The sequence below is a fragment of the Aspergillus oryzae genome, chromosome 3 (assembly GCF_000184455.2).
Source record: "Aspergillus oryzae RIB40 DNA, chromosome 3".
NCBI lineage: Eukaryota > Fungi > Ascomycota > Eurotiomycetes > Eurotiales > Aspergillaceae > Aspergillus > Aspergillus oryzae.
The window spans coordinates 4,753,241-4,777,863 of NC_036437.1; the positions used below are offsets into that span (position 1 = coordinate 4,753,241).

At 47.6% G+C, this 24,623-nt stretch overlaps 10 protein-coding genes across 10 annotated transcripts; 4 read left to right on the forward strand and 6 right to left on the reverse strand.

Annotated features, from left to right (window-relative positions):
• Positions 1-508: 508 nt before the first annotated feature.
• On the forward strand, positions 509-2,036 carry erg4A (c-24(28) sterol reductase; the record flags this gene model as incomplete). Its single annotated transcript, XM_001821574.3, has 3 exons — positions 509-1,341; positions 1,396-1,727; positions 1,789-2,036. The coding sequence occupies 3 exons, from the start codon at positions 509-511 to the stop codon at positions 2,034-2,036; spliced, it is 1,413 nt and encodes a 470-aa protein (XP_001821626.3).
• Positions 2,037-2,322: 286 nt separating this feature from the next.
• AO090026000129 (transcription factor domain-containing protein) lies at positions 2,323-3,287 on the reverse strand (the record flags this gene model as incomplete). The annotated part of the gene is made up of 4 exons (XM_023236203.1): positions 2,323-2,330; positions 2,455-2,585; positions 2,634-2,869; positions 2,919-3,287. 4 exons carry the CDS (start codon positions 3,285-3,287, stop codon positions 2,323-2,325), a joined length of 744 nt encoding a protein of 247 aa, XP_023090910.1.
• Positions 3,288-3,606: 319 nt separating this feature from the next.
• Positions 3,607-4,206, reverse strand: AO090026000128 (uncharacterized protein; the record flags this gene model as incomplete). The annotated part of the gene is made up of 1 exon (XM_023236204.1): positions 3,607-4,206. The coding sequence occupies one exon, from the start codon at positions 4,204-4,206 to the stop codon at positions 3,607-3,609; it is 600 nt and encodes a 199-aa protein (XP_023090909.1).
• Positions 4,207-5,116: 910 nt separating this feature from the next.
• Positions 5,117-7,636, forward strand: aguA (alpha-glucuronidase; the record flags this gene model as incomplete). Its single annotated transcript, XM_023236205.1, is given in 2 exon segments — positions 5,117-6,220; positions 6,233-7,636. The coding sequence occupies 2 exon segments, from the start codon at positions 5,117-5,119 to the stop codon at positions 7,634-7,636; spliced, it is 2,508 nt and encodes an 835-aa protein (XP_023090908.1).
• A 243-nt stretch (positions 7,637-7,879) lies between these two features.
• Positions 7,880-8,611, reverse strand: AO090026000126 (uncharacterized protein; the record flags this gene model as incomplete). Its single annotated transcript, XM_001821570.1, has 1 exon — positions 7,880-8,611. The coding sequence occupies one exon, from the start codon at positions 8,609-8,611 to the stop codon at positions 7,880-7,882; it is 732 nt and encodes a 243-aa protein (XP_001821622.1).
• Positions 8,612-8,992: 381 nt separating this feature from the next.
• Positions 8,993-10,300, reverse strand: AO090026000125 (SMP-30/gluconolactonase/LRE family protein; the record flags this gene model as incomplete). The annotated part of the gene is made up of 1 exon (XM_001821569.1): positions 8,993-10,300. One exon carries the CDS (start codon positions 10,298-10,300, stop codon positions 8,993-8,995), a length of 1,308 nt encoding a protein of 435 aa, XP_001821621.1.
• Positions 10,301-11,430: 1,130 nt separating this feature from the next.
• AO090026000124 (uncharacterized protein) lies at positions 11,431-12,112 on the reverse strand (the record flags this gene model as incomplete). The annotated part of the gene is made up of 3 exons (XM_023236207.1): positions 11,431-11,530; positions 11,595-11,822; positions 11,961-12,112. 3 exons carry the CDS (start codon positions 12,110-12,112, stop codon positions 11,431-11,433), a joined length of 480 nt encoding a protein of 159 aa, XP_023090907.1.
• Positions 12,113-13,370: 1,258 nt separating this feature from the next.
• AO090026000123 (glycoside hydrolase family 3 protein) lies at positions 13,371-17,022 on the forward strand (the record flags this gene model as incomplete). The annotated part of the gene is made up of 2 exons (XM_023236208.1): positions 13,371-13,458; positions 15,140-17,022. The coding sequence occupies 2 exons, from the start codon at positions 13,371-13,373 to the stop codon at positions 17,020-17,022; spliced, it is 1,971 nt and encodes a 656-aa protein (XP_023090906.1).
• A 346-nt stretch (positions 17,023-17,368) lies between these two features.
• On the reverse strand, positions 17,369-18,365 carry AO090026000122 (uncharacterized protein; the record flags this gene model as incomplete). Its single annotated transcript, XM_023236209.1, has 4 exons — positions 17,369-17,634; positions 17,701-17,772; positions 17,948-18,003; positions 18,073-18,365. The coding sequence occupies 4 exons, from the start codon at positions 18,363-18,365 to the stop codon at positions 17,369-17,371; spliced, it is 687 nt and encodes a 228-aa protein (XP_023090905.1).
• Positions 18,366-22,426: 4,061 nt separating this feature from the next.
• On the forward strand, positions 22,427-24,528 carry AO090026000121 (uncharacterized protein; the record flags this gene model as incomplete). Its single annotated transcript, XM_001821565.1, has 6 exons — positions 22,427-22,669; positions 22,723-22,981; positions 23,046-23,204; positions 23,258-23,493; positions 23,547-23,584; positions 23,640-24,528. 6 exons carry the CDS (start codon positions 22,427-22,429, stop codon positions 24,526-24,528), a joined length of 1,824 nt encoding a protein of 607 aa, XP_001821617.1.
• Between the last annotated feature and the right edge of the window lie 95 nt (positions 24,529-24,623).

Sequence of the window (24,623 nt, forward strand, 5' to 3'; positions counted from 1 at the left end):
ACATCGGGTTGAGACAACAATGCTTTATTATGGGAAAATGATTATCCATTTCTCCCCTTTTTCCAATTTTTTTTTTTTTTCTTTTTTGATAGAACAAGAGAAATTAGAATAGTGTAGCGAGCTGCGTACAGCCCGGCTTCAATAAGATAATTTCCTAGTGGGTTAGTACTCCGGGTGGGTCCGAGGCCGCCGCGGCGGCCGCGGAGAGCACGGAAATCGAATATCAGTCGATTTTCGGTGGGTGACAATAGTAAAGTAAGGGGCTCCAGGACTCAGTTAAATAGTGAAGGCAGGAAAGACGAATCTGCTTTGTCAAGGGTAATTCAAAATTTTACTTTGGGTCCAAAAGCTTTGTGTGTGAAAGCGAACAAAATGTCGGCATCTAGTTCGGTCAATAATGAGTGAGTACCTAACAACTTATTTATACTGTTTTACAGATGGACCCAACAGCGCACAACATATTTTGAGATTCAAGGCACTAACTGGATTTGATAGCCAGCCAGTAGATATGCCCCGTAACCGTCGTGCAAATGGGTCAGCCAATAGCTCTGAGAAGCCAGTATCGAAGTCTTTGTCTCCGACAGAGACTCATATGGAGTTCGGTGGTCCGGCTGGAGTGACAGCGTTGATGTTGGGATTTCCTTTACTTATGTACTACATGTACATTGGTGCGACGTTATACGATGGCCATCTTCCAACACCGCAGAATGGGGAGACCATCAGTGATTTCCTGTATCATCTTTTCGACCTTGCGTACACCCACGCGTTCCCTCATCGCCGAGCATGGATCATCTACTGGACCTTCCTGATCCTACAAGGGATCGGATACATTTATCTGCCCGGAGTATACGGTAAAGGAAAATGTTTGCCTCATCTGAACGGGAAGCAGCTCGATTACTATTGTTCGGCGGTATCAGCCTGGTATATAACTATTGCTGGCTCGTTGGCCTTGCACTTTACCGGGGTTTTTCGTCTGGATACGTTGATCAACGAATTCGGCTCGATTATGTCGGTGGCTATCTGTTCCGGGTTCCTGGTCTCCATAATCGCCTATGTGTCGGCATTGGCCAGAGGGGCGCAACATCGCATGACCGGCTCACATATCTATGACTTCTTCATGGGTGCCGAACTGAACCCTCGGCTGTTCAAATGGCTTGACATGAAGATGTTTTTCGAAGTCCGAATCCCCTGGTACATCCTGTTCCTCCTGTCACTGGCAACAGCGTTGAAGCAATGGGAAGAATTGGGCTATGTTTCAGGCGAGGTGTGTTTCGTGTTGATGGCACACTTCCTGTACGCCAACGCGTGCGCCAAGGGCGAAGAATTGATTATCACCAGTTGGTAAGTTCGGTTGCCATCATCTCGCTAAAAGCATTTGCAACTAACCGCATATAGGGATATGTATTACGAGAAATGGGGCTTTATGCTAATTTTCTGGAACCTCGCCGGGGTGCCAATGAGCTACTGTCACTGCACCCTGTACCTCGCGTCGCACGACCCATCAACCTATCGTTGGAATAGAGTTGCGCTGGCTGCACTGTTCGCGATGTATCTCTTTGCTTACTGGGTGTGGGACACATGCAACAGCCAGAAGAACATGTTCAGAGCCCAGGAACGCGGGTTCTGGGTTGACCGGAAGACATTCCCTCAACTTCCCTGGAAGTATATCGAAAACCCCGATAAGATTCCTACCGTAACGGGTGACTCCATTTTGTGCAGCGGATGGTGTAAGTTTCGACAGGACAGGAACATACCAATAGCCTCTGCTCATGCTGACGGAACATATAGATGGTATGGCACGCAAAGTGCACTATACTTGCGATTGGTTTTTCGCCTTTTCCTGGGGGCTGATTACAGGATTCAACTCGCCATTCCCATGGTTCTACTCGGTGTTTTTCACGACAATGATTATCCACCGCGTCATTCGGGATATCCAGCGATGCCGGGAGAGATACGGCGAGGCGTGGGCGGAATACGAACGCCGCGTCCCATACCTGTTCATTCCGGTAAGTTCTCACGCATGGCGCCCAACCTGAATGAAACTAATCGAGTACTATAGTATGTAATCTAAGATTCAGTTGCAGTTCGTGATGGAGGGGAGTATCTCTTTGGTGTGTAAGATAGCAATGGATACTTGACGTTAAGTGCGAGGTTGTTCGCCTAGAGTGTCGTTCATGTAATTAGAATTCAATATATCCATCACCGATCGGTTTGCTCCGATGAAGTCGTTCAGAAACATTGATATGTCTTCCTGGCTCATTGTAGAGTCGAATGTGTCTTCCGGCCACGGCACATTTGGTAGAGAAATGTTGGCCGGGCCATCTATCGTACTAGGAATGACAAGTGAGCCATCCTGGTGTTGTTCCAGACCCATCAGAGTCTGCTGAGATTCCACGAGGACTTGTGCCGCTCTGGCAAAAGCTTCACAAATAGTATAAAGATGCCTTGACCCACGAGATAGCCCCTTAATTAGGTCGAGAGACTTGACCGTCTCCTGGAGGAGACTGAGGTCAGCGTTGCTGGCAGTGGTAATCGCATGTGTGAAGACAATCACAAATGGCGCAAAGGATGGATAGAGTAGAATCCTGTATGTGTGTCAGCGGCTTTCGAGCCCCAAAGTCCAATATGCTAACCAATGAACATATTCGATTTGCTTATGGGTTTGACGACCCCGGAAATAGGTGAAGCATTTTAGGTGGCTATGCAAAGCTAGTGTGGCAGCTTCATAGCATCGGGAGGAGATCGCCATGGCATTGCGTGGCCGTGTTTCGGCTCGATAGATAACCGTCAGCACCGAGTAGGTGATGAAGTCAGCACATGCAGCCATGCCATGGAGCGAGTCCGCATAGAGGCCCGCACTGACATCAATCTGGGAAGGAGTCAGCTGCTGGTGTACTGGGTTTGACTAAAAGGCCTACCGCGAGCAATTTGTCTCGAACAGCAATCAGGTCCACAGAAAGCTTCTCAATGGCGTTTAACCTCTTCTCGTCACTGGCTCTGGAGGCGGAAATGGAGTATAGTTCATCATAGACCCTTCCTTGGATCGTCGCGAACTCAGCCGTGACGAGGGTCATTAGGTCCCATGAGCGATACTGGTGATGATCTGAAGGGGTAAAGAGGTCTGTGTCTATATCATGATCTTGGAAGTGTGAAGTGAACCCCAGGTTCAGGGATATATTCTTATCAATGGTGTAAAGCAGCCAAAAGACATGCCGCTTCGTCTCGGCGAGGGTGGACGGGTCCCCTTTGGTGGTGGAACTCCGATGTAAACCAACAGTCTGGCACATATTGAACGCAAGAGATAGATATGTCCAACAGCGTTGGATATCGAATTCTTCCTGGGCTTTGATTATCTGCTGCTGTCAGCGGAAGTTCGGTGTTGTACTGACGTCTCTTACCCCAATTAAGAGTGCTTGTATCTTTTCAATTGTCGGGTCCGCCATGAGCTCATAGCTGTTTAGCCCTAAATAGAAGCGACGTTCGCAAATCCTTGCACTAGATGCCAGGTCATATCGCGCGAGGTCCGGATGTCCTTCATGGAGATAATCGCGAATGATATAATACAAAAGGCCATACAAAAGAGTCAAAGAGCCCGCAGGGACCGGATTAATTGGGAAGTAGATAGATTGGCAAAGAGATTCGACTTGGAGTAAGTCTCTCCAAGAATGGCTGACGAGAAAAAACGGAGGTTTTGCTTATCTTGTCAGACGACGAGATGAAGGGCAGGAAGAGATCACCCATACCTTTTACAGCCCTGACCACCGCGACAACTAGATCTACCGGAAGCAATGACTTTGAGTCTGGCGATGATGATGGTAAATTCGTCTCTGTCGGTTGGCCATTGTTAGACAGATGTTCTTCCGCAAGGCTGTTCTTCAAAGACGACAGGACGGCGGACACATGGTCATTCAGCCCACTATTGTGGGAAGTAGCGATAGCGGACAGTGCCGCATCCTTAGCAAGCAGTGTCTCATGGTGGAAGGACGACTGCCCTTCGAACGGCAGTGTGGCATGAGTAGATGATTCGGGAACGGAAACCAAACCAGTAGTACCAGGAGCGGCAGACTGTGTGATTTGCGCAAGTGTTTGATTGATAACGGCGAGTTGTTCTTGGAGAGCCTCAAGCCTTTGCTCACTACTATCATAGTCAACCTCAAGAGCATGTAAGGGCACCTTCAATGCTGGCTTACTAATGGCTCGACTCATTCCGCCGCTCTGGGACGCTTGTACTGCTACTGCTGGTAGTAGAGATGCCGGCTACTCTGCAAGGTATCCCCAAAGCACCACAGCTGGAGCATGGAGTGGCTTTGTCACACTTGATCTGCTGTTTGTTAGGTACGTGCCGAAGGGTCTGAAATGGCTGCTAATTCATGTACCTTTCGGGCTCGGCAGTTATCACACTAATGGTTGTTAATCCGTGGCATTTGGCACGCAACTGGGAGGAGAATGTACCGCACGGGCGCGAAATGAATTCCTAGCGACAGTACTCATTCTGTCTGCGATTGTTATCTGGGCATAGTGCTATTGTCTGGTGACGGGCAAGTCACTGGAAACGAAGGAAGAAACAGACCGAAACGGGAACAATGCGTCACATGATCTGGCGTCAGCATCCCCCAATTTCCTGTTTGGAAATAGCGCGTCCCGTGTTTGTACACAGTATGGATCCCCGGCCCTTTGGGACAGCATCAATTCTTCCTAATTAGTACTGTTGTCTCTTCCACTTGGCATACTCTAAATTTTATTTTTCCACTTAGGCATTTCCACGACACTAAGTTGGAGCCCGGAATAACCAGTCCGACCATCGGGAAAATTCTAACCCGACCACTCGTTCATCACCGAAGATCGTCTAACTTTCCGGCTAAAATCATGTCTGATTCATGGCGATTTCCCCGCAATGACGTTTCCCCATCTGCTTGCCAAGTTACCTTACAGAGTAAAATATGGGTGCATATGGCGGTCTGTCATGACCCCACGTTTACCCCGGATTAATATAGCCTGAATTCATGGGTATTGTTAGCGTGGGGATCCGTATCGGGAAATGAGCAAGATGCAGATCTCGGTATTTAAATCACCCCAATTGCTCTACGAGAAGAGCCAACTCTAGAACGTCAACATCATGCGCTGGTCATTTCTGACCGTATTACTGTGGCTCGTATCTCTTACGGGTGCAGAGAACGGTTTCAATGGATGGCTACGATATGCCCCTGTGCAGTGCGACAAACGCTGCCAGCGGGCGTTACCGTCGAGCATTGTTACGTTGAATAGCACCGACTCAGGCCCTATAGGTACTGCTAGTCAGGAACTGCAAGCTGGACTGGAGAACATCGTTGGCAAGCAACTGTCTATCAAGCGTTCCAGCTGTGGTTCGCGCTCATCGATTCTGGTCGCTACCCTCGAGCAATACCGCCAAGCCTGCAATAGAAGCTCCGAAGTCCCTTCTCTTGGCATTGACGGCTTCTGGTTGCGTGCTTACGGTGATACCGTGCAGATTGTAGGAGAAAATGAAAGGGGTGCACTGTACGGAGCTTTTGAGTATCTCTCGCTCCTTGCGCAGGGCAACTTCTCTCACGTCGATTATACCACCAGTGCGCATGCACCAGTTCGATGGGTGAATCAGTGGGATAATATGGATGGGAGCATCGAGCGTGGATATGCAGGGCCGTCCATATTCTTCGAAGATGGCCACATTGTTGAGGATCTATCCCGTGTCAAACAGTACGCTCGCCTTCTAGCGTCGATCCGAATCAATGGTGTTATCGTCAACAATGTCAATGCCAATGCAACCCTCTTGACTTCCCAGAACATGGATGGCTTGGCTCGCATTGCAAATGTTTTTCGGCCGTATGGCATCCAGATCGGCATCTCTCTCAACTTTGCTTCGCCAGATACCTTGGGTGGCCTAGGCACTTACGACCCACTTGATCCGTCCGTCATCTCCTGGTGGGCAAACATTACTGATAGCTTGTATGACCGCGTGCCAGATATGGCTGGGTATCTGGTAAAAGCCAGCTCTGAAGGACAGCCTGGTCCTGATACATACAATCGCACTCTAGCCGAGGGAGCCAACGTCTTTGCCAAAGCCCTACAACCGCACGGCGGGATCCTTATGTTTCGCACGTTTGTCTACGACCACCATATTAACGAATCTATCTGGACAAATGACAGAGCCAACGCACAAGTGGACTTTTTCAAGGAACTAGATGGCCAGTTTGAGGATAACGTGATCCTGTAGATAAAATATGGGCCCATTGATTTCCAAGTCCGTGAGCCGGTGTCTCCTCTGTTTGCCAACCTCTACAAAACCAACATGGCTATCGAATTGCAGGTCACTCAAGAATATTTAGGCCAACAGGATCACTTAGTCTATCTATCCCCACTGTGGAAAGAGCTTTTAGATTTTGACCTCCGCGTCGACCACCAACCGTCACTTGTTCGCGACATAGTCTCGGGGCAACGGTTCGATCGCCAACTAGGCGGATGGGCAGCGGTGGTTAATGTTGGAACGAACACAACATGGCTAGGCAGCCATCTAGCAATGTCTAACTTGTATGCTTATGGCCGCCTGGCGTGGAGTCCCACGGACGATTCGCAAGGCATCCTACAGGACTGGATTCGCCTTACCTTTGGACGTGATCAAAATGTGTTGGATGCCATCACTGACATGTCTATGGCATCGTGGCCTGCGTACGAAAACTACACGGGGAACCTGGGCATCCAAACATTGACCGATATTCTTTACACGCACTACGGCCCTAACCCCGCGTCGCAGGATAATAATGGCTGGGGGCAATGGACCCGCGCCGACCACGACACGATCGGAATGGATCGCACCGTTAAGAATGGCACAGGGAATGCAGGCCAGTATCCAGCCGAAATTGCACAGGTGTACGAGGACCTCGACAGCACGCCGGATGACCTGCTGCTTTGGTTCCACCACGTTCCGTATACCCACCGTCTCCACTCCGGGAAAACCGTCATCCAACACTTTTACGACGCACACTATGACGGTGCAGAGACAGCACATCGCTTTCTATCCCAGTGGGAATCTCTCAAAGGTCGTATTGACCAGCAACGCTACAATGAAGTACTGTCTCGCTTAGTCTACCAGGCTGGGCACTCTCTTGTATGGAGGGACGCCATCAACAACTTTTACTGGAACATGTCGGGAATCTCAGATGAAAAGAACCGACTGGGCCATCATCCATGGCGGGTGGAAGCGGAGTCTATGACCTTGGACGGCTATGAGCCGTACACCGTGAGTCCTTTTGAGACCGCGTCTAATTATAAAGCGGTGGTTACAACCTCAAATTCCACCACTGGCACAGCTCAGACGAAACTTCAATTTCCTTCGGGCACCTATGACCTCGGTGTCAACTACTATGACATGTATGGTGGGAAATCCGAGTGGACAGTTTATGTTAATGACCGCGTTGTGGGACAATGGGAGGGGAACAGCGAGAACACTCTGGGGCATACACCTTCCATCTATATTGACGGCCATTCCGCTACCCGGATCACGTTCCGGGGCGTGGAAATTGAGAACGGTGACCAGTTGAAAATTGTCGGCGTGCCCGACGGCGTTGAACCTGCTCCTTTGGACTACGTGGTTCTACTTCCACCAGATGTAGTGGACTAGGTCAAGTGCTAGTACATATTAGATATTCGTGACCATCTTAAAGATTGTGGGAGCTTAAGTAAGGCTCTACCCTCTTGGGAATACAAATTCTATTCATTTTTAGTTTCCTTACACTACACTATAAATACACGAGGTATAGCCAGAGAAGATAAGAGGCAATAGTAAGATATACAATCTTCTGAGGTTCCACAGCTAACCATCATGCAACACTGGATTGTCATAGAAATTGGTAAACAAACCGCCTCAACTCGGGGATACCGAGTATCCCGTAGCGCGTAGTAGCTTAACTTCTGACATGATACGCTCATCCTCAAGGCTAGGGGGACCCGGCCGAAGTGGATAGTCACCCATCCTCCAAACCTTTGTAGCTTCGACGGTAGCTACTTTCCCCTCTCCTACCAGTTTATCAGGAACAACAAGAAACTCATCCGCCATCACAGAAAATGCGGTATCTGCAGTGCTGGGCTTCGTAGTACCAGGCAAAGAAGCAACCCACAGTCTACCCTCGGCATATATAAAGTGCCATAATCGACTCAGAAAATTGTATCTCTTCTGGTAGTAGAAGGTATTGCTATGTGCCTTGACCGTCACGGATCGCCTCTCGGAAGTTATAGCGCCGGTTTCCTTCTCGCTGAAATGTTTGTGCTCTCCGCCAACTCCTAGCTTCAGGTCCTTGAGATCGAGACCAGCTAAAAGAGCATTCTTATCCTCGATTCTATTCTCTGTCTTAACACCTATTGGCACGTTGATCTCCTTTATAATATCATCGTCGGTTTGGTTCTGCTGAGACCACATAAGGATCCAGTCGTACCCGAGAAAATGCAAGTCGCAGTATACTTCGATGATAGCCCATGGGCTCATACTCCTGGGCCTGGTGAGGGTTTGTTTGACGATGGTATCGCCTTTGACTTTGTAATTGGCTCGAGAGGGAGGGGTTGTAGTGCCTGTGTACCAATCAGTCAGCCATTGGAACATGGCCGAGATTGAAAATTTTCGGCGTGTGTGTTGTTCTAGATGTATTCAAGTAGCGTTCAAGTATTGGATGAATCTTAAATAGCCTGTGTCGTGAGTACTCCTTGGTACGTCAGCTAAGTAAGGTTGGCTGCCTCGCGCTAGGGTATCGTAAGTCACGGTAGCATGACAGAGCCTAAAAGGGTGCCTGAAGGTCTTGGCGCTCAACGAATTATGTCCAGTTGGACATTCTACAGTTGATATAAATTAATTGAGATTGTGACTCAACGCGTGGAAATCTCATTTTATGCTTCTTCTTGTGTAACGGTAATCATGTGCTATATTAGAATTTACTCGAAACGAATATATATACAATCGAAAGACTACCTTTAATAGAATGAAGAATCAAACAGCCTCCTGACCCTGCAATCCCCACTTCAAACGAGCAACACCACCCATCCCAACCATCCACACCTCCCGATACTCATTAGCATTCGTCCAGACAAAGTTATTAACCGTGAAATTCGTCTGCACGCGCACAATCATATCCCCATATTCATCCATCACACTTAATCCGTTCCCAGTCGCAGTAACAACGTACCCATTGCGGGCAACCTTGAGTCCATCCGGAACAGAACCAATGGCATCATAGTATATAGACCTCTTATTGATGATAGCGCGACCATCATCAACGAGATCGAACTTATAAATTGCGCGTGTACCCGTAACATTGTATAAGATCCCTGCTCCACCGGGGCTGGGTACGTCGGAGGAGATCGGCGCCGAGAGACCTGAGGCTGCTGAATCGCTGATGTACATGTGTCGACGGTCAGGACTGAGTGCTATTCCGTTTGGGGAGAACATCTCGTCATTGACGATGACTGTTGAGCCTGTTGTAGGGTCGAATCGGTATGTCCCGGACTTGGTCTGTGGGGGTATATCGGCGAGTTCCAACCACCAGGAGTAATAAGGGGCTGTGAACCAGATGAATCCTGTTGCAGGATCGACAATGAGGTCATCGCAGTCGGTGAAGGTTAAACCGTAGTAGTTATTCAAGAGTGTTGTAGATTTGTTGGTTGCTGGATCTAAGGTGACGATGCCGGGTCGTTGTTCGCCTAGGCCGGGGATTGAGGTATTGCTTCCTGCCACGGAGAAGTAGACTGTGTTGTTGTGATAGAAACCTCCGTTGGGGATGTAGATGGGTGGATCAGCGGTGAAGTGTGAAAGAGAGGGAGGATCTTGATTGAGGTCGATGGCAAATTGTGGGAGGTTTGTTGAGAGCTCCGAGAAGTAGATTCGGTTCTGGGTTGGGACGAAAACGGGCCCCTCGTGAATGTGGTTAGCGTCCACGGAGAGGACAAAATCCACGCTGGGTGAGTCTCCCAGGACATCTGTTGCACGGGACTCGTCAAAGACGATGAAATCTGCCGTTGATATGTGTTTCCAGGAGGCATCTGCGGGGACTTCGGTGTCTCCATAGGTGGGGATGTTTCTGCCGTCAGGAGCAGCGCGGTGAAAGGGATATGGGAGATTAGCGGCATGCTTTTTCAGACAGACGACACCAGGTGCCATGCAAGGGCGGGCTATGGGGTCATTCAGAACTGCAACTGCGGACGGTGTGGTTAAGGATGTCGCCGTTGCACGGGGAATAACCGCAGCAGCATTAGCCAAAGTGGTGGCCAATGTTAGAGATAAAGCACCAGAATACATCATAATGAGGAGATTAAAGGATCCAGACAAACTCCGTGGCTGTGGACTGGTTGTCCCCGCCCTCTAATATAACGCATGCAGTCTGAAAGGGGAACAATGTCATATTTATACTGGTTCACGCTCGCTCGGAGATGATATAGATCGTCATAAGCAGAGGTCTCGGAGTTGAATGGACGTTGACCCACAACGACATAGCGTGCCCGAACTTCTACACTGTTGGTAACCCTATATAATAGACTCTAGTAGGCCGGTGGGTTCGTTATCGATTAGATTCTTGGGCTAAATTGAAACGCTCGTGTGATTGGTGGGCTCGACAGAACTAGAGCTTGGTGAACTATGGAATTAACTAACCATATGAAGATATCAGGTACCTATATACAAGATTAATTGGTATGACTAGCATTGCGATTATATGTATCATGGTGTTTCAGCCACTGTGGTCCCAGCTGCATAGGGCTGACCTGCCATGTGCGCTTACCTATGCACTGTGGCCTGAGGCATGCAGGCCACCCCGGAAGCAGGATCAAGGTGGTCATTGGCTCGGAGATGGATGGCCTGTGGATCTCTACTATGGTGACGACTTGCTCCACCTGCCATTTTCCTCCGAGCCACTCAGACTCCATTCTGTGGCCAATGTACCCCTGACCGTGAGACTGAGGAGCCGTTCTAGTGCAGGAACATGATGCCTGTGTCTTGCAATGCTGACTTTTGGGGTGCAGTTTATGACAATGGGCTGCCCGGTACATGCGTGCCTGAATGTATCGCAAGGCCACTGTTTGAGCATCTTTAAAAATATGCTCAATCCTGAACGGGGGAATATCTCGGTTCTCCGATCTATCCACTAGCATAAAGATGACGTTCCGATTTGGGATATGAAATTCTATTGCTATCTGAGCCTAGCTGCTTGTTTATTATTGGTGTAACTTGTCCAATTTGGCCGAAGCTTGATAATTCCCATCCATGCCTATGTCTGGCTGATTAATGGCGAATAACGAAAGAGTCAACGCAGAACATGGTGACTTTCTTCGAGGTCTTCAAGATCGTATCGCCGCACATAATCTCGTCCCTCCCCACACCTGACATGCCTATGAAGTATCTAATCCAATCATTAGCTCATCTGAAACAACAGAGAATCATACTCCAAGAGAGACATACGTCTGCTGAGTCTCCCGGTCGAAGAAGACATGTTCGGTGTTCGGGTCGTCTACATCATACACCTTGCGACGCATGTTGCTAAAAACATCAATACTCAAGGTTACCTATGTGATTTTTTAAGCGAGGCCCCACTGAAACTCACTTAAACATCTGCGCTAGCTGTGTCTTGATAAGGTCTGCTTCTGTCGCAGTGAGTCTCAAATGGGTGACGGGTTTACCCGGCACCTTGCCCATGACTAGGGCATTCAGATACCCGCCGGGAACAAACCGGGCATGTTCGCCCCTCTGTATAAGCTCCTGATGGCCAAGGTAAACAGGAACGCCTAACATTTGATTGTCCTGGAGCGATTGGTATTCCATGAGAAAATCCCTGATACCATCCTCAATGATGATTGGGACATCTGAGGGGTCTTCTTCTGGGTCAGAAGGAAGCCTTTGTGAGACGTTGGAATCCTGTCAGCCTTTTTCAAAGCAAATAAGCAAGAGAATCGGATAAAGCGTTTCTTACTGGTATCGCAACTTAACGATCACTGGCCTTCCGTCAGATACACGTTGAGCATTGTGAACCTCACACATATCATAAAGGTCCTCCGATTGCTTCAGCGATATGTAATCCAAGAGTCTGAACTCCTGTCCCTGGATTGTAATGCATCTAGACATATTTGACACTGTAATGGCAGGCTTAACAGAGAAGGGGTAGAGAAAAGCGAAGAGTAAGAGAGAAGTGGGTGTTGTTCAATTACAACAGAATGATGAGATAAGGAAGGGTACAGGGGAATTATGTTCCTTGGTACTTGACCCTTCATGCAATAATCCACTTTTTGCGACTAAGCCTAGAATGGACATTCACCCGCGGTGACTCTAAAGAACTGGTCTACTTTTCTTTTGGGAAGTACTTAAGATGTTGTTGTGTTGGTTGGCCTGTTTACGCGGTCTGTGTTATCTGACACAGTCTGTTCAGTAGCTAGCAATAAAATAGATGGCTGTCAATCTGCTCTAAGAAAGAGTGACCAGTAGTGAGTATCTAGACTATGCGTACTATCCAGTCATAGCAGGACCCTGTATAGTATCAAACAAGCATTTGAAGTTGGATGGGTTCGCTGTCAGTGCTTATCCCTCAAATCCACGGTTCTTTGTGTTTGTGTCAGCGACCTATATTGCTCTTTCCCAGAATTATAGTGAAGGCTGTTCTTCATGTGGAGCATTTCCTATGGAGACAAGCTGTGTGACTGCACTACCAAATCTTTCTCTATCAAAGTCTCTTCCTGTTAGATTTCTAAGTGAGTGGTTTCTTCTGTATGTTGGATATTTTGCAAGTAGATCAAAATGTTGGTTAATATTTTCCATTAGTTCTGATTCATCGGTTAAGCCACGCTATAGCTAGATAGTCTAGCCATATTATCACGGCCTATTCCTTCTATATTAGGCTTCTGTTGCTTAGATATCTTAATGTGATCTCTCTGGTGTATACCTGACAAAAGAACAAAATCAAATGCTTATTTATAGACGTATCGCACCTAGATGCTACAGACCGATTACAGAAGAACATTTCGCAACCTCGACCTATACAAGCAACATCCCCATCCGATCGAATTCTAGTGCTACTCTTCTGATATACTCTTCTATTCTCATATAACATAGGAGAGGTACACAAAAACTATAAGACATAAGTGATACTGGACAGTTCTCCTACATATCTGGAATTATTGACTAGGCAACCAACTGGGTGATGTGAATGATTAGAACGGGGGTATATTCAGTTAATTACAGAGACTCAGAGGACTGGACCTCCTTAGAGTGTTGTCAAACCTACAAGCGACTAGGGCATCCTGGCTCCTCTCTTTAGGCACTTCTCGATTCTTTCTGAATAAGAAATCCCTATCTCGAAGGTTTTCACTTGACAAAGACTAAGCTCAAGATGGACCTTACCACGCAGAGTAAAGTAGTCTTCGGTCGAATTGCGACCTTCGCTATGAAGGTTCTGGCACCGGGTTATCTCGCCGAAGGTACATAATATCAGGATATGAGATCTCGCGATGGCCGGGCTTTTGTAGCTGGATACGCGGAATAAGCAGTTCGCTGCTGGGACAGCCTGATGGCAGTGATTTGAATAGCCAACTACCGCGTGAATGGTACAATGTTGCCAATGAGGCCGGCCGGACTGGGCGACTAGTCGCCCATGTATTCCAGGAGATCGCTCTTGTCTTGAATAGGCACGGAGTCGACATGGTATTTGCGGATGTTCAAGGTGCCAATGCCCCGAGACTACCCCCGAAGGAGAAAGTTTTCCCTGGTTTCGTCCTACACTCGCCAAGGGGGAGGTACGCCTTGTTGGTGAGATGAAGACATCTTGGACGACTGACCTGGATAATTTGTGATCAAGAGAAGAGCGTAAATTCCTTGGTTAGTTCATATAAATGATTGGATATACTATAAATATGGGTGGTTAGATTTAATATAGTGCAGGTATTCAGATACATGGATGATTACGGGACGCTCTACGGCTGCGCCTGTACCTACGAGGAGGCCGTTTTCCTGAAGAGACGGGACCAAGGACGTTTCAGGTCTCACCGGTTATCAAGCATAGCACTCCCTCGGTAGGCAATCCCATCAAGCCAAGCTTGAGAGAGTGCTTCTTCACCATGGCTGCACACGTCGCACAGGATCAAAATTGGAGGTATAGTTGTACAAGGGTTGGCCGTACTCTGATAAGTGATATCTTTTACCCTGACGCAGGATATCTGTTCAGCGTAAATACTAAACAATAGCTACAGACAAGACGGGGCTAGTGGGCTAGGTTTGAGGCATACATTCTGTGGGTACTGCAGAAGGCGATTGGATGGGTGATAGCACTGGACTGACGATACCTTTTCGATTGTATTTTATTTGGCATGGTTGTGGTTTAGAACAGTCAGTGCTAGTATCTTTTAGTTCTATCACATTATCACATTATCAGTGCCAACATGCTATATCTTAGCGACACATTATAAATATCAACTGCTGGCCCACACGTAGGGTAGCATTTGTCCCCGCTTTATACGAGTGGTAAAGGCCCATTATGAGAGACTCCCATCTATGTCACGTAATATCCCCACAAAGCCAAGTCGGCTCCACAAGACCTTGTATGTGGAGAGGTTGATCACTTATGCGGGGTCCCCGCAAGTTACTCTATTCAATCCCTCGCACAATAGTTGACGTAATTGTTTCTAGGCTGTAGAATCCTTCTCCTGTAACCCTTGGCTTTCACATATATCAATGAAACATTGAGACGTTTAAATAGTATAATGGTATAGATGATTGCAGCGGTCAGTTGCAAGAAGCTGTGACGGTTATATCATTTGTTCTGATTGCAATGTTTCGCCGAGGTGGTCCCGAGACTATCTTCACTTATTGAAAATGGATTTAGCCTGCGTAAGGGCCAAGACTAGTATTCTTATCACTGAATAACTCGCAATGCCGATAGCACCTGCCGTTGTCTTGGCTGCGTAGGTTGTGAGGCATTTAAATAGATATTGGGAAAGCGATGTATTTGCTAGTTGCGGGGGTTACCTCATTTGCCAAGGCCTCTTTATTAAATAGCTGAGCATCCCTCCCTGATGGAAGTATAGACATCTGCAGCATAGGCCTTTAATGACAGGGTCCATCGTTCTCATATTGTACCCACAATGCGGATTGACTGTGCTGTAGCGAGCCTGACGGCCCTTGCTTCCGGGTGTCAAGCCCTAAGCACCAGACCCTACGTGCCTAGAGGTTATTCCCTATCGCGACGCAATGACAGCACTCCGATCTACAAAGATGCCTCGTATTGCATCGACGAGCGTGTCGATGATCTCCTAGCCCGCATGACAATCGAGGAAAAAGCCGGCCAACTCTTCCATACCAGACTAATGGACGGCCCCCTCGACGACGAAGGGAGCGGTAACAACGCCCACAACAGCACCAGCAACATGATCGGCGAAAAGCACATGACGCACTTCAACCTCGCCAGCGATATCACAAACGCCACGGAGACGGCTGAATTCATCAATCGCATACAAGAGCTAGCATTACAGACCCGACTGGGAATTCCGGTCACTGTGTCGACTGATCCTCGTCATTCCTTCACGGAAAACGTAGGCACCGGGTTCAAGGCAGGAGTATTCTCCCAATGGCCGGAATCAATTGGCCTGGCTGCACTTCGAGACCCTTATGTCGTGAGAAAATTCGCCGAGGTCGCAAAGGAAGAGTATATTGCGGTTGGTATTCGCGCGGCATTGCACCCTCAGGTCGATCTCTCCACCGAGCCACGATGGGCTCGTATTAGTAACACCTGGGGTGAAAACAGCACCCTTACTAGTGAGCTCCTCGTCGAGTATATCAAGGGTTTCCAAGGCGATAAACTCGGTCCTCAGTCCGTGAAAACGGTTACCAAGCACTTCCCTGGAGGTGGCCCCGTTGAGAACGGCGAAGACTCCCACTTTGCGTACGGAAAGAACCAAACATACCCGGGCAATAATCTGGAGGAGCACCTGAAGCCCTTCAAAGCGGCCATCGCTGCCGGTGCAACGGAGATCATGCCGTACTATTCCCGGCCCATTGGCACTGAGTACGAGCCAGTCGCTTTTTCATTTAACAAGAGAATCGTGACTGAGTTACTGCGCAATGAGCTCGGTTTTGATGGTATCGTCTTGACGGACTGGGGTCTCATTACAGATGGGTATATCGCGGGCCAGTATATGCCTGCCCGAGCTTGGGGTGTTGAGAATCTCACTGAGCTTCAGAGAGCGGCTAGAATCCTTGACGCCGGCTGTGACCAGTTTGGAGGTGAGGAGCGCCCAGAACTGATCGTTCAGCTTGTCCAAGAAGGGATTATATCAGAGGATCGGATTGATGTTTCTGTTCGCCGGCTTCTAAAAGAAAAGTTCGTTCTTGGCCTATTTGACAACCCTTTCGTTGACGCCGAGGCTGCTGGCCGAGTTGTTGGAAATGATTACTTTGTCCGTTTGGGCAGAGAGGCGCAGAGGAGATCATATACTCTCCTGAGCAACAACGAGGACATTGTCCCCTTGAAGAAGATTGAAAAGAGTACCAAGTTCTATATCGAAGGCTTCAACGCTTCTTTCATCGAATCGTGGAACTACACCGTTGTCGATAGCCCCGAAGAAGCTGAATATGCTCTTCTGCGGTACAACGCACCCTACGAGCCTCGTCCAGGCGGCTTTGAGGCAAACATGCATGCCGGCTCACTCGCATTTAACGATACCGAGAAAGCCCGCCAAGCTAAGATATACTCAGCCGTACCGACGATCGTGGATATTGTTATGGATCGTCCTGCAGTTATTCCTGAGATTATTGAGCAGGCCAAAGCTGTCTTCGCTAGTTACGGCAGCGATAGCAATGCTTTCTTGGATGTGGTCTTTGGTGTCAGCGCGCCTGAGGGAAAGCTGCCATTTGATTTGCCAAGTTCTATGGAGGCTGTCGAAGCGCAGATGGAAGATGTGCCGTTTGATACGAGGAATCCGGTGTTTAAGTTTGGACATGGGTTAAGCTATGCTAATCCTTGTGCGAGTAGCAGCAGCAAGTGCTCCTAAGTGGAAGGTTGTGGTGATGGAGCCTAGCTGAGCGTTGCAATGGAGGTCGTATATTGTGGGTAGTGAGAGCCTAGTGGGACATACGTGATGCTATGGGGGACTCTAGGCAATATCTGGGTATGAATAATAGAACTAGCTCTGCCACAAACTCAAAGTTACATGACTTCCTAAAGTCTCACCTGAGATAGACTCAATGCAAATAGAGGTAATTTACCTCATATATAAAATGGGCTGCATATAATACACAGTACTTATATACATATACCCTCCAAGAAGTGAACCACTACCTGAGCATTCCAATTTCGCCCCCTCCATACTCCATCCATCGCCTCACACTGGGACGAACCTAAACAGAGCACTCCTTCCGAGATCCATCGGAATAGAAATAATCCTCATTAATCTTGATCGACTCAGCGTACCAAGTCTTACCCTGATCGGAAGTGGCGAAGCCGCTCGACGTAGCGTTCATCAGGTTCAGGGTGTTACCGAAGTTGGGGTCAGCCTGGCTGAGATGGATGGTAAGCTTGTCCCAGCTGTAACCAGCGACCGTACCACAGGTTCCGAGGTAGCATTCGTTGCTCGAGTAGAGGAACGTAGGGTTGATCGATTTATCTTTGGTAATGTTCAGTTAGTGTTGCTGGAATTGGGTACTGAGGTTTGTTGATGTAGGGGGCATACCGTCAGATTGCTCGGAGACCTGCTTTCCACCAATAGAGACCTGCTGGGTGATCTTCTTGTCATCGACGGTGACTGCCATCGTTAATTCTCTGGTCCAATATGTTTGTTATTTGAGGTAAGGTGTGGAGTTTACTGGTAAAGTCAAGCTTTGAGCCGTTGGGGACAGTGATATACGGTTGCTGTACCTGGCCGGCTATTGAACACGTATTAGTACATGTCAGAAATTCATATAAATGAACTAACGTACACAGATGATAAGTGCTGGCGGCGACACACCACTCCTGGGCCGTAGCCGGACATGCCCTGATAGCAATTAGCTATTTATCACATTGCGCCCTGACCTTTGCAATTGTAATGTGTAGTCAAACGCACTGAGACTTCTGGTCCGGCGACCAGTTCAACAGAGGCTGGAACAAATCCGCAGCCTGATCCGACATGGAGGCGGAGATACCAACCCAGATAGACAGCCAGGGAGCATCGTTCTGCTTCTCCTGGACCGTACCACATGGAATCGCCGGAGGAACAAGCGAATATGTAGCCTTGGTGATTTGAGCATTGTTGGCCGCAGGTCCAACAGCAAACATGTTGCCGAAGTGCCAATCTTCGTAAAGAGCGGCCGCGCGCAGCGCCAGGGCAAGGGGAACGACAGCGTAGAAGGAGCGCATTGTTACCAGACGATGCGAATTAATAAATTGGAGGAATGAAAGAACGAGGTGCAGGAAAAGAATGATATTGGTGTCCTGAGTTCACGGCTCAGGTCTATATAAATGTCCAAGATGCAAGTGGGCCGGCTTCTGTCTTGGAGATTGTTTCAGGATCCACTTTTGACTCCATCGACGGCAAAGAGAGACATTCCCAGACGTGAATCGTCCAGACACGGCATGAAATACGAAAATCATGGCTTAATCAAAAAGGTCACCCAATTGTTGAGTTGCTAAGGGCCACATTGCCCCAACATGTGCCGCGTGGAAATTATCTTGCCGTCAATAGTGAGACAAGAGTTGAAATGCTTGATTAGGAACTGAGCCATAAGGATTAGCTGAGCGGTATATAGTATGTACTAACTGCGATGGGGTTTGTTTAGCCGCGCTCACCTCCTTTTCTATAGCTTATTATCTCAATGCTATTAACTGAGAAATAATTGTTATGCAGCTCTATCAGGACGGAGATGGTAATGTGCTTTCCATCGAGTACCATATTTTAACATGGTCAGTTAGATACTGTCGCCAAACAAGTTCAACTTTAATGTCTCGAGGTTAGCTGCGTGTCAAGCTCTAATCAACTACTGTTGCTAGGTCGAATGGCATGATATTGACATGTCAAATCCTTGCCAAGTGCTTCTAGTAACCTTAGTTATGTAGACCTCCATAGAAGCCGTTGCTACTTCACCTATTGCAGGATTTTACAACTACCATAATTGGAAAGGATGAACGCATTTTCTCGTAGCCAGTGCTCCACAGATTCAACACTGGACCCTGTCACCTGAATTCCTATGCTTTGAAAGCACCTTTGTCATTCATCGAGTGTATTCGCTGGACATAGGAAGTGCGCATGCTCTTTCTACGGCATATTGCATGTCCCTGGTCTTCAGGAATACTTCGGTTAATATTTTCATATTAGCATGTCACGATGGCTCTAATCGAATTATATCATGCAATATTGTGCATACAATTACTTCACCACTTTGTCACAACAGGTCGTGTGAACCAGTAGATGCATTGTTATAATGCTGTGAAGGCCCTTTCCTTACAGCCCCTTCTGTATCCCCAACTCAACCTGCTTCCTTTTGTCTTCCTATCCCCCCCCCCCCCCCTCCAAGAACCTAGCCCCATCTCATATGGTCTTATTTTGCTGTCAAACCCTCATATCCCCTATCACTACACCTAACCTCATTAAGTTCCTTAATTATATTTACCTCCAACCACGCATCGTCATCGTAATCCTGGATCGGTTAAAGCACCCAGTACTAGATGCTCTAATAGGTCTTCGAGTGATGAAGCTCACGTTTTAGCATTTGATGGTCTTAGTTTGGAAGGCCTTAGAGCACACGGGGCGAAGCTCCCTGGCGAACCGTGTGAGACTATCCCCAATATTCAAAAGGCCACCGAAACCATCACGCCAATACTAAAGTGGTTTGGCTATCGTCTCCATGGCGACATTGTTCCAAGGCTCCATTTGGACCCAACCACGTGGCCCTTGGATACCACTATTAAGAAATGCACTAGAGAAGTGTGGTCATGCTATAGCTTAACGCGATATCTTATTAATATTTGCCGAGTAGCTCTCGGTGGGTGGATTGAATCTTAGAAACCGCTAGGGCGCATTTTTAGTAACCACGACATTCATCCACATTGTTTAATTTCGCAGGGTCTCTCATGTATGCTCAATCACATACAATGTTGACCACCACAAAATCAAGAATAAGGGTATGAACGATATACGACGACCATATGAATTCCCCTTCCCCAATCGAGGGCCTGATAACAAGGCATACATAGGGGTATACCGAGGCTATCATGTTCTACTAGGTTCGGAGATAGCGATGACAAATGGGTGGCTGCTCGCTGGAAGCCCAGGAGGGAGGGCCAAGAAGGTTTCGGATTTTGGACAGACCTGGTCGAGCTAGATACTAGACGAACCACGTAGACAACAAGGAAGAAGAGAGATATTATCGTTATCCCACCGGGGCTCATACAGCAATATGCTCGGGAGATAACCAGCATGACGTCGGCCTTTGATCTCGATATTCGCTACGAATACTATAAGATCCAAGAAAATGTGAGCTCGAAGGTCATCGACGAAAGACTCACTCAAAACCACGAGTTCTTCAACAAGGACCCGAAGAATGGAATAGCGCTGGTCTTGACCTCTTAACAAATATTGAACTGACGCCACGGGCCTGCTGTTATAAAGACAAAGGTAAATGAAAGGACGTCGATTTAACAACTTGTCAATGCGTCACCTAATATGCCGAATAACTTGAAGTATACCTTCGCAAACAGGTTCAATATTGCGAGGCTGTCTAGGGATTTGTATTGCATGAATGCTGTCTCTTGATCTGATCCTGTTCGCTCATTTGTCAGGGATTCTTGATTCCTCTGCATCGCTTAGTCCTTAGCCTTTCTCTTCCACAATATTTATCCGCTGTTTTCGTTTCACGCGCCTGTATCGCGTACTGAGAATTCTTCACAATGCCTATTTCTGACGCTCCTGCTCATCCTCTGTTTTTAGCGTGCTCTTAGCATGCCTGACGAAACCATCTATTCCATTCATAAACAACTTGAACACTGCATTTTTAATCCGATTGCCAGTAAAGGCCCGCTCCACAAGACTGGGGCCCTGAACCAATTATGGCTTCATTATTGATACTCGACAATTACCTAGAATATACTATCGAGATATACACCCTAAACGATGATAATCCGAGGAGCTACAGAATCATTTCGATGGGATTTAACAGCCCAGGTCACCAAATCAGAAACTTCTCCAAGCAGAATATGGCTGGGAACAGTACCTAGAGCGTTCTGATACCGCGACATTAATGCTTGTATGATGAGCGGCTAAGAAGAGGATATACTGACATTCAAATACATCATACGCTACATCTACCAGGGTCAGGCTTGACAATGGTTCTTATTTCCGTTCGTTAGGCATTAAGTAATTGGAAATTTGGTCCAATTGTTAATCGACCCTAGCCTACGTGGCGATATTTGGCACTTCACCCACGCCAGTAACATTTAACAACATGCACCCACGATTGCCTGTCTCTTGTTAATCAACTTTGCATGATGGATTTGGACTCTATTGCTCTGTTTATGTCAGTCTCGGAGGAAGCTTTGATACCCACAGTCCTCAGAGCATTAGAGCGCACCAAGGGATATAATATCATGACAATCAACCTAGGTCCTTGTGGGGTGAATATTGCAGAGATACTATCTTCGGTACACGGTCCAGCAAATCTGGATAATGGTGCCACTGTGGAGGTAGGAAATGTATAACCCATACGTCTTGGTGCCATTTGCCTATGTTTCTCGAGAGACATTCCAGAGCTCGATAACCGTACTGCGTTTAAGCAATATCCAATATGTCAACTAACACAAACAAGGCAACTTACAAAATCTTTTCGTGGAACCAGTGGATCATTGACCACCAGCAGAGCTTCTAGAAATGTGTCAAACTGGAACATCAATTTGAGCAGATCGCCGTGGGAGATCACACAGACGTGCAGGGTCGCTCAGGCCAGCACGTAAATTAGGAAATGTTAGTAGTATTCCTATCGTAGAAGATAGATATTGAGAATGAAAGGGCGTAGGAAGTTTATCTGTAAGTTATGGGCATATAGGTGGTATTTACTGTCTGCCTGGGTTCGTGTATGTTATGTGGCAATGCTAATAAAACGGACGCCGGATTAGTTTTCCATGAATTATCCATGGTCTAACGAATTATGTTATGGGGAGTCCTTTTCCGAGTGATGGTAGCTATAACCTAATATTATTCACTATAAATGCGTTCCAAGGAAATGAAAAGTCAATTCCCGTGCCAAAGCAAACCCTATAAAGTAGAAGATGATGATGGTGGCGGTACCCCAATGACGTCGACGAGATGCAAAAGGAAAGGATCCACCACGACAACAACTACATAATATCTACGTAAAAATAAATAAACTTGTTAAGTAGCCTTCAATTGCCGCTTTTTGAACAAATTAAACTTCACCAAAGTTGACAAAATGGCTAAGCGCGATTCATACACAGACCTCCTTATTATCGGCGCTGGACCAGCAGGCCTCATGGCCGCTTGCTGGGCCTCGCAGTATGCAATTACAACCCGACTTATCGATTTGAAGAGCGAGCGAACAGCTGCTGGACACGCAGATGGAATTAATAGTCGGACTATGGAAATTCTTGACAGTTTCGGACTTGCGGATACAGTGCTGCGTCAGGCGGCTGGCAATATGGATGCGGCGTATTGGGTATGTGGTTATTGCGTGTTTCCTACGAGGTACTTTGTATTCATTTGCAATAGGGACCCAATGAGAAGACGGGGAATATTCGACGGATAAAACACCAGCCATCGCAAACACAGGAACTTTCTCGTTTCGATCAGATGTTGCTGAATCAGGGTGCCATTGAGCAGATCTTGATTGATTATCTCGTCTCTAAGGGACGTGTACATGTGGAGAGAGAGCGCAAGGCTGAGGAATTGGAGTTACCTTGTCATTCGGACAAGAAGAGTGATGAGGAATATCCTGTCCATGTTCGTGTGGTATCTGTCAACGGCGACGGTAAGTATTTGGGATTAAAGTTGGAATATTTACCATTGGAATCGGTAATGCTGAGCCTAGCTAGATGGCCAACCCGATAATGCTGAAGTCATTCACGCACGATACGTGATCGCCTGCGATGGCACGCGTAGCTGGACCAGCGCACAGTTAAAGATCGATTCGGACGTATGGAAAACGGAGTCAACGTGGGGTGTGATGGACATTGTTCCAGAAACGGATTTTCGTATGGAAGACCCGAGTACCTGCCTTTTTGTACAAGCGCTAAGAGTTTCATAGCCGATATCCAGCGAGCTTGTGCGATTCAAGCTGGTGACGGTTTAAGCATGATGGTGGTGCCTAGGGAGAATAACCTAGTTCGATTCTACTTACATCTGAATGGTGGCGAGGAAAGAAGCCCAAATGGGCCCGATAAATCAGAAGGATCTTTAGAAGACTTGATGGACATGGCTGAGAAGACACTCAAGCCATACAAATTGTCTTACAAGTACTGTGACTGGTGGTCTATTTATCCGGTAGGATTGGCGTGTGAACGCTGGCTTGGTATGATTATCTGACATTTGGACAGATAGGGCGACGACTGATCAAGCAATACCGGAGTGACCGGTAAGTAATCTATGAGCTGATCCTAAGATGACCAAGATCTAATTGTCGTCTGTAGCATATTCTTCGCGGGTGACGCTGCCCATACACACTCACCAAAGGGCGGGCAAGGCTTGAATATCTCAATGCAGGACACATACAACCTGGTATGGAAGGTCGCAGCCGTCATCAGTGGAAGTGTAGACCCGGCAATCCTAGAAACCTACCAGTCGGAGCGGCGCCCAGAGGCCGAGCAGTTGATGGAATTCGACACCCGCCTTGTGTACGCTTACGAAGAAGGAAGTACGGAAGATGACAGCGAGGATGGAGTAGAAGCGGTCCGCGACAAGTATGCCGGCTTCATGGCAGGCGTGGCAGTGACATATCCCCCTAGCATCCTTGTCGATGAAAGTGAAAGCAATGCGGCTGTCACCCGAAATGTTCAGCTCGGCAAGCGGCTGCCCTCATACTTGATAGTCGGTCAGGAAGACGGCTCTGTCGTTCATCTAGCCAAGAAACTGAATAGTAATGGGTGCTGGAGGTTACTAATTTTCCCGGGAGACTTGCACCATCCTGGCGTTTTGGATCGGCTATCGGTGTTTGCGAAGGATCTCAGTGGGCGCATTAATAACCACCTTATCCCACAGTCGACAAATAACTCGGAATTTCTGGAGACTCTATTGATTCATTCCAGCCCAAGAGCGTCCGTTAACCAGTCACAACATCTTGGGGCATTTCATCAATTCGATACAGAGCTCGGATGCGACCATACAAAAGTATTCGTTGATGATCCGTCCTGTGATGGAGATACAGGACAGGCGTACGAGCAGTACGGCATCGACAAGCAAAGAGGCTGTCTCATTGTTTGCCGACCGGATCAGCATGTTGGCTGGATTGGGGCTATAGAAGATGCAGAGGGTCTAGAAAAGTACTTCTCTAAGTTTTTATTTAATAAGGGAAGGACATGAAGTGGCAGGGCGACATACATATGCGGAAGACTTAGATGTACAATACAAGCTATACACGACAATAAGACCTGAAATGACGAGTGAAGTGTTGTAAC